Below are 15,304 nucleotides of genomic sequence, written 5' to 3'. Positions count from 1 at the left end.
AAAAAAGGAATCCGTCTTTTCGGCTTATTTATTCGACCGTTTTCAAAAAATTGCAATATTTAAAGCCATATAGAGTATAAGTCCTTTTGACAATCCAATACATTCACATTATCATCAGCTTATATTTACTGTTGCTGCTGCTATTGTTGTTTCCGTCCAGTTAGCCAATCAATAAACCATGCGAAAGAGCTACTACACACATTCGCATAGCGTTACGTTTTGCACAACGTAAAAGTTTGCTTTTGTTCTTTTCAGTGAGTGACTCTTGGAGAGAAAAAAAAATTATCACACTACATCAATGAATGGAATTGTGGAATTTAGCGACGGGCCACCACGTACATCACTCACATTTGCATGTAAATACACGATTCATTTCGCGAATCGTACACAACACCACCGAAAAATTGATACAATCTTATGCGAAGAGAGACGGAAAAAAGGAGAGAGAAACATGTATTATGCATACGTTTGTTTCGGTATGTACTTCTTTTTTTTTCCTTTTGCTAGCATTAAATCAATAATTGGGTACCTTGAAGTTTGCCAAATGTGTTAGTGTGATCGTCTTCGCTATTACTGCTGCTGCTACAGTTCAAAATTGACTGCAGAAAAGTAGAGTTTCGTGATGATGTCTAACTTAGATACGAAACAACCGATTTTCTTTTCTTTCGTTTTGATAATTCGTACGGATGATGAGTCTCTTCACTTGCTGTTCACATTCATTTAAATTTATCGCATTTCATGTGTCATTTACACTAATTGAATGACGAAAAAAAATGTTCAAGTCTTTTTTTCTTCTTTCGTCCCCTTAAGAGTGGAAATGGAACAATAAACTCATATCACTGGGTGCTTGTTCTGACAAGCGACAAACATAACAAACACACAAAAAGACCTACAACGACGATGACAATGACGACTTCACTTGTGTGAACATGATTTCAAATAGTTTTGATTAACTGGAGCCGCCTTTGCGCGCCGCTCTTACATAACCGTATTTCTTTGGTCGCAATAATATTGACGTGTGACACGAAACATGTTCAAACACTTTGTCCACCGTGTATCGTATCTATTTTTTCCCCAAAAATAGAGTTTTCACTTTTATTTTCTCTCTATTTGACGGATCCAAAACACAACAACTGTATGGAAAGGTAAGCACAAATCACATACACTAAACTTTGTAGAAAATATTGGGCTGTTTATGTATGTTTTTCTTCATCTAATTGCACAATTTCCTTGTGAAAAACATGCGGATAACAAAAAATCAATATCATTACCACGAAAAATTATTTCGATTATTTCTCTCGTTTTTTCGTTAATCACACACACACACACTAATTGAATCGCTTAGTATATTTGCACATTGAATAGTTAAAATTTTAGTTGGTACTCAGCTAAAACCAAAAAATTCTGTCCCAACTTTTAATGAAATGTCATGATTTTCATTTTGCAGAAAATCTTTTCGCTTGGAAAATACGCAGCAAAAACAGAAAGGAACGACCCGCCATTGCTTACGTTTGGCGACTGAATGCACGTTACAAGCTGTGTGAAGAATCTTGGCTGGCGATTCACTTCTTTTCCATCCACTGTATGTGTACTGTACACATACTCTCTCTATCTCTCACTCGCACTCTCTCTCTCCTCGCCTGTGTGTGTAATTGCTAATAATATCCTATGGAGAAGTTTATCCTCAATTTACGTGACGACATGATTGCACATATGACAGCCAAAGACAGGGCAAATACTCATACACTTTTATTTGTGTTCGCGTTTGCATGTGCCGAACGGTATCGAATTGCAAAAAAGAGAGAGAGAGAGCGGCAGCGAGCAAGAGAGCGAGGCGAAGAGCGAAAGTGAGATTTTGGGTTGAGAAATGATTTTTATAAGTCATAAAATGCCAAAATAAAAACATCCATTAGGGAACATTTCGACAATATATTGAGTTGAGAATGAAAAGGCTTACCAAGCTGTTTGCAGCAATTAAATGAGTTTTATTTGATTTTATGTGCCGTGCAAAAAGGTCAAGGTTTTTGAAATGGATTTGTTGTTTTTTTTCACTTTTTACAGGCACATCAGGCGAGAAAGCCTATATTCATCGAAAAAAAACTTAAACAGCTGTTAACAATTACTCCGTAACTCAGCTCTCTCTGCGCATGCCATTTGCACATCTCTCCATCCATTTCATCATATTTTTTTTTGCTGGAGGGTGTCTTTTTCCCCAATATATTCGCATTTTAGTTCGTTTATGACTTGGACTTCTTTTTTAATTAAAACATAAAAATCGTTTATTTTAAATGGCTTCATTCTGAACGGCATTTTGTTTCTGAATTCATTCATTACCCACTTTTAAACGTCTAATATAACGACAATCATCTTTAGTACACACTGTCATAGATGGAGTCACTGGAATTTGTACTAAAACCTTTCAAGAGCTTTTCCAACGGCATTCACTTCACCATCTACAGACTCAATGCTCAAACTCATATTCGAATAAAGCATTTTGGATTTTCGTTGAAACAAATACAACTGCAGGAAGCAAGGGAATAATGTTGTTAGATGAATTCGAGATAAAAACAGTCTTTTCCCAATTCATTTCATTTTTGTCTTTCGACTGCAATTATATTCTCGGCACAGAATTCTCATACTACTGAGGAGAGTGGACTTTTTTCCATCGTTTTAGCTGGCAATTGAGTAAACAAAATTGATTATCTGATCCAATGGGAAACTGCATTTAATCTGAGCTATATTCATTGTTCAGTCAAAATTTCCAAAATCAGTTACCTGGCCTAATTATGTGATAATTTCCATACAACATATTCAATTCAATCAATTTAATCCATTCTAGTTTTGTTTATGCGATTGATGCTAGTCGAACGAAAAAAGTGTTGACAAAAGAAAATGTGTTAAATATTTAAAATCATCGGTGTTCTCATTCGTTTTTCATGGATCAAAAAGAGATGTGCAAAAGGTTAAACTATTTCCGATTGAATTTTCCTATATGTTTTTTGTTTTTTAGCACTAAATGATATAGAGTCAGAGTGTGAAACAAAATTGGTTGCTAATGAAAGTATCGCATGTCTGTTATTGACATTGATTTTTATAATTCAAACGATTCAAGCCAATTCTCATTACTCGTGTTGACTCAACACATGATTTCTATTCAGTTTTGCAGTCAAAAAGAGATGGGACTTTGATAACGTGTTGTGAAAACACGTAATCCGCTTTGTATTAATGAAAATGAAGTGGAATATCGCGTTATTCATCTGATTTTAATGTCCTAATGAACATTGTTCTATATAAACCATAATATAGTGTTGACAAATATATAATATCAACAAAGCGGAAGCTAGAAACGGTTGTAATTTTAATGAGATTTAGTAATTGACCGTTTGACGCTCAGGATCTATGGGTTGTCATTCTCTGTGCTTGAAATGATAAAATAGAACTGAAAATGTCTTTAAATATCTCAGTACCCAAATTGAATCAACCCAACGGAATTGGAGTGAACACGGCTCAAAATTCACAAATAGTGAATGAAGACACCGACAAAGGAAAAGACAATGGCGTCTACGAATACGTAAAAGAGTTTTGTTCCGAAACAACAGTGCATGGTATTCGATATTTCACTCGGGGAAATAGTGCTGAAAGGTGTGCCATCCCAATTATTTTTAGTTCATACATTCAACAAAAACACTTCCTTTGTAGAATTTGGTGGATAATAACATTTGTTTCGTCTTTGTTGGCTTGCATTTTTGTGATTTCCAATATTTGCGTAAAATGGCAAAATCAGTCTGTACTCATGACCTTCAATGATAAGGTCACATCTGTTGGGATGATTTTATTTTCAGCCATAACGATTTGCTTTACCAAAAAATTTGAAAAAGATGCAATCGATGAAAAATTGTATGAATTATTTGAATTACTTCGATATGGAGATGAGGACTTGGATCAATCAGAATTCTTGCGTTTGTCACCCGACGCGTAAGCAATTAATCATTTGATTTGGATATCGTAATCAATAGTGTATTCATCTTGTCTTGTAGAAGAACCCGACTCAATGCAGTCATTCAGTTATGTAAAGACTTTAGAATGAGTGCAAATCCGAAATTCACAGTTGAACAACGTGAATCCATTTACAAAACTATACGGGATATTGAACCGACCAATCTAAAACCAAAAGTCAGGAAAATTAGAAAAATCGCTTTCAGACCGATTTTCACGGAGGAAGGTCTTTGTTACACTTTCAACTCGCTCAATTCACGTAACATATACACAAATATGTAAGAATGATATTCATAGTGAATTTTTACACTCAATTGCTCAACTCTATTCAAATTCCAGAGTCACACCCGTGCTAATGACGGTTCACGGTAATCCGAATACAACTCATTGGAATGTAGAAGATGGTTATGACTCGAATGTCGATCAGAGTATCGTATATCCGTATCGCGTATTTGGCACTGGTCTACGATACTCGATATTGGCTTATCTAATAGTGTTGCTAAATAATGATCATCAGTATTGCAATGACGCATCAAGAGGGTTTACCGTTACAATACACTCGCCAGACGAATTACCACGACCAGGTGACGATTTCATCCGAATTCCAGTCGAACATAAATTTTCTACAATTTCAATCAAACCAAGCATGATCACGACATCGAGTGGTTTACGCAACTACTTACCACAGGCTAGAGGATGTTTCTTTCGAACTGAACGTTCGTTACGATTTTTTAAATCGTACAATCAACGCAATTGTGAGCTTGAATGCAAAGCAAACTTCTTTAAACAGACGTGTGGATGTGTAACATACTACATGCCGAGTATGGAATATTTGAATCGTGTGGCGGCTGTTAAACGTCAAAGTCATTTGAGGCGACGCGAGCACCCCCAATTTCAAAGGCACATCAATGTAATTTAACATTTCAAATCGGAACTACACAGCGCGCCAATTCGAAATATAGGAAAATATAGTGTCAACAGCCGCACCATGATTTGAATATTTAACAATTGATGAAAATTATATATGTATATATATTCAACTTAAACTTCCCGCAGGAGATATTGAAACGAACGTGTGTGCTGCATCGGACATACAATGCCAATACGAAGCTGATAAGAATTTTTCCAGAAATTCCATAGTTGATCAATGTCAGTGCTTGCCTGACTGCACTTCGATAACATATGATGTAGAAATATGGCCAGAAAGTATGACTGATGATTCAGGGTCTCCCAAGTAAGATATTTCATATTTTCCAGAAAATATTTTTACTCAAGAAATAACCATTGTGAATTTCATTTCTCAACCCATCTGCAGTTTCTCTGAACATAAAATTCGTATATCATTCAAAAAGCCGCATTTCATTACAATAATCCGGATAGAAGCAAGCACAATGGCCGATTTTATAGCAAGTTGCGGTGGATTGTTGGGATTGTTTATGGGCTTTTCTTTATTGAGCATCATTGAGCTCGTTTTTTTTTACCCTACGATTCTGGTACAATATGAGGAAAACGAGATCATTGGCCAATCGAAAGATAACCGCAGTGAAACCAGTTCAATGAAGGTTTAAGGGTGATATAAAATTAAGTCAGAATTTGAAGTCAAATCGAATTAATTCAACAATTATTTGATTTAAACTATTCAAAACTAGACAATATGAAAATCTTTCAAAGATGTTGGCAAATATCACCCGTAATACTCAATTCTTGCTCAATACACATTGATTTTATCATATCAAATTCACTTGTAAGAATCTCATTATTCAAATGAATATGCTTGCCTCACGCTTTATTTCCATTTCAATGTCATTTATTTCCATGCTCTTGATGAAGACGGTATGATTTGCATGTCAGCATAAAAACATTTTCCACTCTTCAATTTTGACTTTAACAATGAACTGCAGCATTACATATATGGTGGTTAAAGCTAATGGATACACTTATGAATGAGAAATTTAATTGAAAATCATCTCATCTCTTGTTTTTTTTCTAAAATTGATTTTTCCTGACGATTTTTTTTTTCAATCCAATCTTGTCTGGCTAAACTATAGTAGCATCAATTTGCCTCTCAATATTTGCATTGCTTTTTGTTATTTCAATGTACGAATATCCACACACATTTTTCCATTGAAAAAACAAACAAAACGGAAACTGATGATGGTATGAATGTGTTCACGTGAATCAAACTTGATCCACTGACCCGAAAAAAATGCATTTGTGCGCCGTGTACAATTTGAACACAGATGGTAACAGACATGACTTTCATTTGTAAACAAAAAAAGTGTTGTCGATTATTAGTAACCTGTATTTTATAAAAATATGATCAATTCTTAATGGCTTTTGTTATCAATATTGACACATAATGCGTCGGCAACGACAGTAGACAATGTATTCAATGTCAAATTTGCATTTAATAACCATAATCCGAGTGTATGCGCCTAATTCCAAACATTTTCCCTTTCAATATAAACAATAATTTGTATGCAGTATCATTCTGATTTGGCAGTGACACATATTCGCAAGCATTTAAAACTGAATGATGAAATTCGATGAATGTGTTGCACTTTTTGTTGGATATATCATTCACGATGTGCTGTTCTTCAATCTATTTTTAAGTTTGTACGCAGGAAATTTTCGGTGTGGTAAATCAAATCCTCTGGGTGAAACACAAATCATTGAAAGATAAGACTGGTTCGACAAAATCGAAAATTGGCAATTCGAGAAAGTCGGCATTTTCATTATCATCACGTATTTTGGGCTAGCAATGCTTTTGGGTGCGCTTATCTCGTTTGTCAATGTCATTGCCAGCAAAAGTCATTACCTTCATTAGAATTTTTCTCGAGGTACTCGATTTACCTCTTTTTTTGTCTCCATATCAAACGCGAAAAACGTGTTCCAGTCGTACGCTGCATTTGCATACCGCAGAAAAAACTGCCAACCGTTTTTTTTCGTGCGCGTGTGCGTGCGATAGAAAAGAGCGGCTTCGTTGAATGATGCATGTTTCATGTTACCGTTGACTGGGGAGCCCGCAGAATAAAAAACCTCTATATTTAGATCGATTCATACCATTTTTGGTGATACGCACCTCTCTCAATGGAATGCTCCGACAAAAAAAAGGTGGTGTCATTCAGATATGATATTGACTACTACATTGATTGATGTCGCATGGCTTTACCTCCGATGATAAGAAACGGCAGATTTCTGTCTGGTGAAAATAAACAATCCTAATTTTTTAGACTATGAAATTCAAGTACAAAATGCAGTTTTGACGACACGCGCCGACTAATCCATTATCTGAAAAAATGTTTCATTTCGTTTGTTTGCATTGACTGATAAAGATAGTTGGCCTTCAAAATCATCTTTTGCTCCAGATATTGCATCAAAGAAATACCTAAGATAAAAATAAAAACGTTCAAGCTAAATTTTATCTTTTCAGGCTACTACTTGACATATTTTCACATAGTAATATGCGACGCGATGAACAATTCGGCGTAATTCCATGAATGAAATTGAATCATAGACAAATTGCTCGGATTTTCGAAGTTCATGCGACTGTAAATAATAAAATATTGCAATAATTTCGGTTCGTTGTTTTAAATGACAAATGATTTATGCATATTTGGGTAATGTTAAATGATTCCAATGATTTCTAAATACCAAAAATTCTATTAGCTCTCACGCGCCATGCAAATATTATAAAAATCTATCGCACGCGCGCCGTTTATTTTTAAATGCATAAATTCATGTACAACAGTCATTTATGTGGTCAAAAATGCTAAAACTAAACACTCGTTTATTTGCATATTTATGTGGCTACCGATTTTCAGGTGACAATGCATAGTGTGACACTAGAAGTGTCAATGCGGTGACTAGTGTTTTGGTCAGGAAAGCAATAACTGTTGAGTGTCATCCATTGTTCAATGCATAAAATGTAAACCAATTTTTCGAGTTTATTATCAAATTGTGATGTGTGTCAAAGTGGTAGACGGAATAGCCAAGGGCAGGCCCCTACCAGCCGAACAACTGTTTGAACTGAGAAAAAAAATCGAGTGCAATATATGGTCATTGCTATACATTCAGGTGTGCGACGAGAGAGAGAGAGAGAGAGAGAGAAAAACGAACAAGCCGAATAGAGAAACCAAACAGAGCAGAAAAAAATGGAATTCGAGAGTGATGTCGATTCCATTCAATAATTTTTTATGTGTCACATTTGCTGTAGTTCTGTTGGTGTTATCAGTATCACATTTAAATAATTGCGCTCTTTTGCTAAACACTGAATTGTTATTGTGCTTTGTCGCGACGCTTATTTTCCAATCAGTTCACAGTCAAAAATAGAGTAGTGTACACAGTGCTGCATCGTTGCCGCCGCCGCCGACGACGACGAATACGACGGCCGACCGTTGAAAATAGCGAACATGCCGCACAATTGAATGATGTGTAAAAACGTGCACAGCGCGAATTGTATGCGTGCGACAATCAAGTGATAAGAAGAAATGTTATGTTCCTCCATTAGTTTGGCTTAAATTCTCTCATGAACATGTGGATCAGTTTGTGTTTGCGTCTCTTTCTCTCAATGCTAGGGCTAATGTAACAAAGTACACAGTGATTTGTTTGTTTTTCGTTCGCAAAGAGGATGCGTTGTTAAACGCGTATAAATTCGATTGAATCTGGCTAGCAAATCATCACACACTACACAGGTTTCCTAGTGAAAACACATCGGATTAACGCAAATTCATTTCATTTTTCAACTGTGCATTTTGTGTGTGATATTATTGGTAAATTTTTAACAAACAACGAAATTATTGGCAGTGTGAATCAATTTTTTTTTCGATTCAGCGAAAAACGCTAAATAAAAATAAAATTTGAAAAAATCCGTGTTCAACTTATTTCGAGAAAATCAACGCTCAACTCAAACATGAATCGTTTATTAATATTAGCATTCATATTTGGATGTGCATCTGCATTGCCTGCAGCGGATAGATCGTGCGATTGCGGTAAATCTATTATTTATACTTCGATTAACCCAATGGATATAGCAAAAATTCGAAAAACATATGCATCGTTGATTGACGAATATATTGATTTTATTCGGAAAATGCGAGTGATTTCAATTACGGTTCATATCACATGAACTTCAATCGGGCCAATTCAACGGAAAAATGGTTTTAATTCAACACATATCAAAAAAGTTTATTTTTCCACGTTCAATATACGCATTGATTATGAATGAGCGTGTAATGAAAGTGAAACAAAAAGTGATGCACAAAATGTTCGAGTGATATAATCAAATGGACAATATTTATTTTTTGACGCACATTCGTGTAAACCAGTTTAATCAGTGCACATAAGAGGTTACCTTGTACTTGGTATTGATAATGTGTTGATTTCATAACCATTTTTTCGTGTTTATCTCTTGAGTAAACAAAAATTTCGTGTTTTTTTTGAAACTCGTTTGAACTTATTCTACGAAAAAAATGGGTAAAATCGAAGGAAAAAAAACATTAATGGTTTCATTTTTCGTTTGAACTTGAACAGTTTGTGGAGTTCGTGGCCGAAACAATCGAATTGTGGGTGGACACCAGACATCGGCGAATGAATATCCATGGATGGTTGGACTTTATCGAAACGGTCGACTTTACTGTGGCGGCGCTCTCATTTCCACCAAACACGTCCTTACGGCAGCCCATTGCGTGCACTCATTCGATCGAAAGGAAATCAAAATTCATATTGGCGGTCACAATATTTCCACCGATTTCGTTGATACTCGTCGAATCGGTCGAATTTATGAACATGAATATTTCGACACGGTTACATTTGATTTTGATATTGCCATACTTGAGCTGAGTAAACCAGTTCAATATGGACCCAAAGTTCAACCAGCATGTTTGCCACAAACACAATTCGAAGACTACTCCGGCAAATCGGCCATGATCGCCGGCTGGGGACGTTTAGGTATGACACAAATTGAATCTTTTTTTTGATAAGTAACATTGCTTTTGCATTGAAAATCCTATGATGAAATTTATTCGCTTCAGGTGAACAAGGTCAAACTTCGGATCATTTGCGCCAGGTGATTGTTCCAATTTGGTCAACCGAAGACTGTGGTAATTCGGATTATGGCAAAAAACGTCTCACCGGCAATATGATGTGCGCTGGTTTTAAAGATGGTGGCAAAGATGCATGCCAGGGTAAGTATTATTACGACATAACCAAATTGCATTTCAGAAGATTGATGGTTTTGTTTCTCTACTCTCTCTCTCTCTCTCATAGGCGATTCAGGTGGTCCAATGCACATCGAAGGCCAAACTGGCAGCATGGAAGTGATTGGCGTCGTGAGCTGGGGAAGAGGTAATAGTTTTTTATTCTCGCTTACTTCACTCAATATTGAATGCTAAGGAAAAGACCACCACATATTAATTCAAGCAAATATTCCATTTTTTGTCATTTCAATCGTTCATTTTTTTTACCTTTTTTGCTAAACCAACACCACTTTTTGATTTCTTACACCTTGTCCAGGTTGTGCTCGACCAAAACTTCCCGGAATTTATACACGAGTCTCAAACTTTTTGCCATGGATTCAAAAACATCTGGGCAACACTTGTATTTGCTCACCGAAAAAAGGCATCCGAACCGGGTTCTTGGAAACACTCGCCGAAGAAAATGAGAATATTATTGAAGATGATGCAGAGGAAGAAGAAGAAGAAGAAGAAGAAGAAGAAGGAGAAGGAGAAGACGAGTACGAATAAACAGAAGAAGAAAAGTGAACAGTTCGATTGTGTATCGAATGCACGTCTCTCTAGTCATATGTGAATAAGTTCAAACGCACGATAAACTGTTGCCCTTGCAGTTTTATAGATTTTAAAGAAATTAGAGATAAGCGTATTTACTGTATCGGTTAAGTTAGGCTGTTAAATGCATTTGTTTGGGCTTGACAGAATTTTATGAACTCTTTGTTATTACGTTAACAGAATTATTGAAAAAAATATAGAAATTTAAATGTTGATCATAGATAAGAAATGGTAATAAAATGCAAAAAGAATATACTTATTTGAAAACAGAAAAAAAATGTGTTTTCGCTTTGATAATCTCTTGAGAAAAAAAAAACAGGAAAGTCATTCAATTTCCATTCAGAAATGATGAATTTCGGTGGCTAACTCGATGTATCCAGTGGATGGTAGATAACACGACGCGCTCATCATATAACTTTGAAATGGTAAGTTACCATTGGTAACTCCCACTGGCGTTTTTTCGCCATTCATCAGTGTCATCACGTATTTTGGGCGAGCCGTGGTTTCGCATTTACAGTACATATGTATGCTTTGGTGCTTATTCATGATTTCCCAATGTCATTGCCACTCGATTCACCACTTTTTTCCCACGTCAATTGTGAAAGCGAATGTGCTTTGGCATGCAACATGCGGCTCAGACTCGGCGGAAAAAAATGTCAAACAAACCGTTTTTTCTCTGTTTGGAAATGAAACCATATCGGAACCATTCAATGGAGCGTTCTTAATATGTCTAAATGAATAGCTAACCCGCAGAATAAAAGGCCTCTATATTTAGATTAATTTGTTTCTTTTTTGACGGCACGCGCCATTCATAGTTGATATTGAGTGCAATTGCGATAGTGTTTTTTTTTTTTTGCTCCACCAGACCAAACCGCGTCTGGGCAACTTGATGCATGATTTCGATTGCGAAATTCAAGTCCAAAATGCAGTTCTCGCACCCGGCTCCACAAAACGCGTTACGATCATAGATTTGCTCATCTGTTTACAGTATGATAGTTGGTGTTCAATGTCATCTCTTGCTCTACAAATTCTTGAGATAAAATTTTGAAGTACATCTCATCTTTTCAGGCTATTGCATGACACATTTTTCGTAGTACTCCGACTTGATAATAATTCGGCGTAGTTTCTTCAATGGAATCATATGTTAAGCAATTTATGAATCATACAGTGCTGAGTTATTTGGTGTACCGTTTACATTCACCTATATTTCATGGTGTATGGAGTGTTTTATGTATCACGAATGTGTTATGAAAGAAAATTTTGAATCTTCATACATTACGCAAAACATCTAAAATGACGAATCGTCTATTTTCATTTCGATTCTCTGATTTGTTCATGTTCAACCGAATGTATTGTTTTAATTGCAATCAATTCAATTTTGTGGTACATACACTTCATATGCTGCAGTCGCGAGACATGTTCAATACTAATTCTGAACATGAATTTGTTTACATTTCAACATAAACACAAGAAATGAGTTTGTTGTTGCTTAACAACCATTTGTTTTTTATTCTGTTTTCATATCAACATTCGTTGCGAATACGCTATTCTGAAGCTGTGTGATGAAATCTGGATTTCAAGGTCATTTGTTTCTGTAACACACATTTTAATTGCCCAAGAAACAATTGTTAACGCAAATACATCCATTACCAAGCGTATGCAAACGGTCGAATTAAGGCCCGCATTTGTGTGTAGTTTCAGTCATTTTTAACGTCACAATGGAAGTAGAAAAAAACGGTAAAAACAAATCAATTAGAAGGATATAAAAACGATTATGAATCAATTGATAACAAAATAACAAATCACGTGTGAAACAAGGTCATAAATGGACCCACCTCGAGTATCATCCAACTGTACGCTTCACTTGAACTAGGTCCATTTATGACTTTGGTAAATATTGGTGTGGATATTGAAATTGACCAACTGACTGAGAAAATCTTACAACAACTTACCTACGGGCTTAAGCCGTATTACATCGTGTATTTGCACACACATTTTAATGTACAAAGCCACAAAAATCAAGCTTTGATAATAACTAATCGTTAATGTTTTATTTTATTCTCTTGATCTACGCTCTACTTTTCATCGACAGCATTTGATTGGCCGACTCGATTGGTCATCTCGACATTTTGGCCATATCCTTTCTGGTGGTAACACAAATGATTCGTGCACATTCAAGTCGAAAACCATACAACGGCCTAGAATGAACGAATTGAACTCGAAATTGAAATACAATAAAACATGAATGTGATTGTATTGTGTAGATCACATACCTCTGTACAAGATGCACTTCGCCGCACAGATGTCACGATGCCAAGTAGCAGTAAAAGCGTTCTGATCATTCATTGGGCTTGAGTGCCAGTTTTTCTGGAAGGCTATTTTCTTTGACCCCAATAACCCAATTCCTTTATCAGTTGCATCGTAATGTATTCGCTGCCATAATTGTGGTTTGGCCTTACGATTTTTGACACGAATCTTGCAAATACTTGTGTCACCAATTTTCACAAAACCTGGCAAATCGGATTCCGCTTCCGGCTGTTTGGATACTTTACGGCTGCGATGGCCTGCAACTCGACGTCGTTGACGTAGTTCACGCCGTCGTATGCGTCGATTGTACTGTCTCACTGCCTCTTCGGTATCCAATTGCTCTGGATTGTGGCTTTCACGCTCAATCTTTGCACACTTTGAATCGGTCACTTTTTGTGCTTCTCGGAAATCGCCGCAAGCAATTGGCACAGGTTTGTGATGTATACGGCTCTGGTGTAAGCACAACATCCGTTTTGCCGTTCTTTTTTAGGCTAACTATGAACTTTCGCTGATCTGGTGATCGTTTTGTTCTTTTCACACCGATTTTCGAATTTGATGGGAACGCCGCATCACCAAGGAATACAACTCCTGTCTCATTGTTTGTTATGTGTTTAGCCATCAAATCCATTTCGCGATTAGACTCGATGTACTTGTGCAACGATAGCTGTGCGTACTTTCTTCTGGCGTATGTAGCCAATGAATTTGTCAGCATTTTGATTTTGTGCTTAATGAATGATTTCCATTGTGATCCTCGCGGCGATACGGATGTGATCGGATAGCTTTTCAAGTCGCGCTGTTCTTTGTGCACGTACTTTTTGGTCATTTTCGTGGCCTGTTTGTCGCGCATTCCTTGTCGCGCACCCCAGTGATATTGAATACTCGATAATTTGATGTTGGTCTGTGAAATGAACAACAACAATGCAAATCTATGTTAATTTTCATATGATATTTCAACTTACTTCAATTCCAGTAGCGAGAGTCCGACGCACGCAGGCCATTTTTGTTTTCTGGCCGGGATCAATTCCTGACTCATACTTGTAACCGCCTTTGCTGACTGGCTTTTCGTACTTTGCTTTGATTTCAGACAGAGTCACGCCGGCTCCTTTGCGTTTGGGTCTGCTAAACAACACCGACACGGCACTACTGTTGGTTTGAATTTTGTGGTAAAACTCTTTCGAACCGGTTCTGAGCTGTCTGATTTTGTCCATATCGAACACAATTCCCCATGCCTCGTCTTTGTTCTCGCCTTGCTTGTAGTATGTACGATAATCAGCACGGATATCCCATCCCCGTTCATTTCTCAACTGGCCAATGATATCAATCAAGTCATTATGGTCGAATGGTATGTGCTTCAGTTTTGTATCACAGAGTGGAATAGCGGCGAAATTCTTCACTTTTGGTATCTTCGGTACCGACGGCTCTCGATTGTTCACTGGATCACGATCGTATGCTTTCCACTGTTCACGAAGGTGAGCCGTATCGATCAAAAATTTCTCGACAATTCGTTGCATGCCTATCCACATCCACAAAGACTCGAACCAGTCCTTTTGAATGTATTCGTACATTGTGAAGTATTTTACGAATGATGGGCCACAAAGCTGAGACACTTCCTTAAACAGTATTTCCATCTTCGACTTTCGACTTTCATCATCATCATAAGTCCAATCTTCATTGTACATCAAATTTTTCATCGTATTTCGAATGTCAATGTCATCGAAAGGCAAGTATGATGCATCATAAATAACGCCAAGTGGGCTTCCTTTGTGATTGAATTCATGGCACTTTACACGTAGAAAGTGGGTCAATCTCACCCAACAGTGCGTCTCCAAATTTGTCTTCACATTGGCCACATACTGGTCCTTGAGAGCATAAACTTGGCGAGTCATTTGATGGCGGCGTGGCCATTCAAAGTTGGGGCTACCTTGGGTCACCATCGCGAGAAATTCGTCTGGCATTTGGGCTGTGAGTGGATCGTTGATGTTGTTCGATGTGACACAGTTGAAACAGTCTGTAATCAAATTTGCTCCGTTTTGATTCACGAAGAAGTCCAAATTGCCATCATCAAATGCTTCGTTAATTGTGTAGAGCATTAACATCGATGCAAGATGCATGACTTTCGTAGCATTCAAACATTTCTCGAAGAACTTATGGATCAGAAATCCTCTTTCTGTTTCTGTTAACTTCGGATTAATTATCGAATTAAATGCCAATTTGAT

General features: G+C 36.8%; 4 protein-coding genes across 46 annotated transcripts in view; 2 read left to right on the top strand and 2 right to left on the bottom strand.

Moving 5' to 3' along the window:
* The window catches only part of LOC129565007 (sodium/hydrogen exchanger 3), a 41,754-nt gene extending 40,228 nt beyond the window's left edge, over positions 1–1,526 (bottom strand). For 15 of the 43 annotated variants that reach the window (XM_055439275.1, XM_055439286.1, XM_055439313.1 and 12 more), the window contains exon 1: positions 530–1,526. The gene's annotated coding sequence lies outside the window, so the exon portion shown is untranslated. The remainder of the gene's footprint in view (positions 1–529) is intronic. The other 28 variants (XM_055439280.1, XM_055439293.1, XM_055439283.1 and 25 more) reach the window with 12 other exon arrangements.
* Positions 1,527–3,445: 1,919 nt separating this feature from the next.
* On the top strand, positions 3,446–5,564 carry LOC129564909 (pickpocket protein 28-like). The gene is made up of 4 exons (XM_055439163.1): positions 3,446–3,642; positions 4,336–4,817; positions 5,053–5,230; positions 5,312–5,564. The coding sequence occupies exons 1-4, from the start codon at positions 3,446–3,448 to the stop codon at positions 5,562–5,564; spliced, it is 1,110 nt and encodes a 369-aa protein (XP_055295138.1).
* A 2,982-nt stretch (positions 5,565–8,546) lies between these two features.
* LOC129564867 (trypsin-4-like) lies at positions 8,547–11,046 on the top strand. Its single transcript, XM_055439059.1, has 5 exons — positions 8,547–8,987; positions 9,529–9,945; positions 10,029–10,181; positions 10,264–10,341; positions 10,510–11,046. The coding sequence occupies exons 1-5, from the start codon at positions 8,909–8,911 to the stop codon at positions 10,737–10,739; spliced, it is 957 nt and encodes a 318-aa protein (XP_055295034.1). The 5' UTR covers positions 8,547–8,908; the 3' UTR covers positions 10,740–11,046.
* A 1,415-nt stretch (positions 11,047–12,461) lies between these two features.
* On the bottom strand, positions 12,462–15,301 carry LOC129564822 (uncharacterized). Its single transcript, XM_055438977.1, has 3 exons — positions 14,048–15,301; positions 13,055–13,986; positions 12,462–12,979 (listed from the first exon to the last, which is right to left on the bottom strand). Exons 1-2 carry the CDS (start codon positions 15,197–15,199, stop codon positions 13,450–13,452), a joined length of 1,689 nt encoding a protein of 562 aa, XP_055294952.1. The 5' UTR covers positions 15,200–15,301; the 3' UTR covers positions 12,462–12,979; positions 13,055–13,449.
* Between the last annotated feature and the right edge of the window lie 3 nt (positions 15,302–15,304).

This window comes from Sitodiplosis mosellana, unplaced genomic scaffold, assembly GCF_009176505.1.
Source record: "Sitodiplosis mosellana isolate CC-2019 unplaced genomic scaffold, AAFC_SMos_1.0 Smas_scaffold_2, whole genome shotgun sequence".
NCBI lineage: Eukaryota > Metazoa > Arthropoda > Insecta > Diptera > Cecidomyiidae > Sitodiplosis > Sitodiplosis mosellana.
The sequence above is the reverse complement of the archived record's forward strand: the minus strand, read 5'-3'. Positions and strand labels throughout refer to the sequence as shown.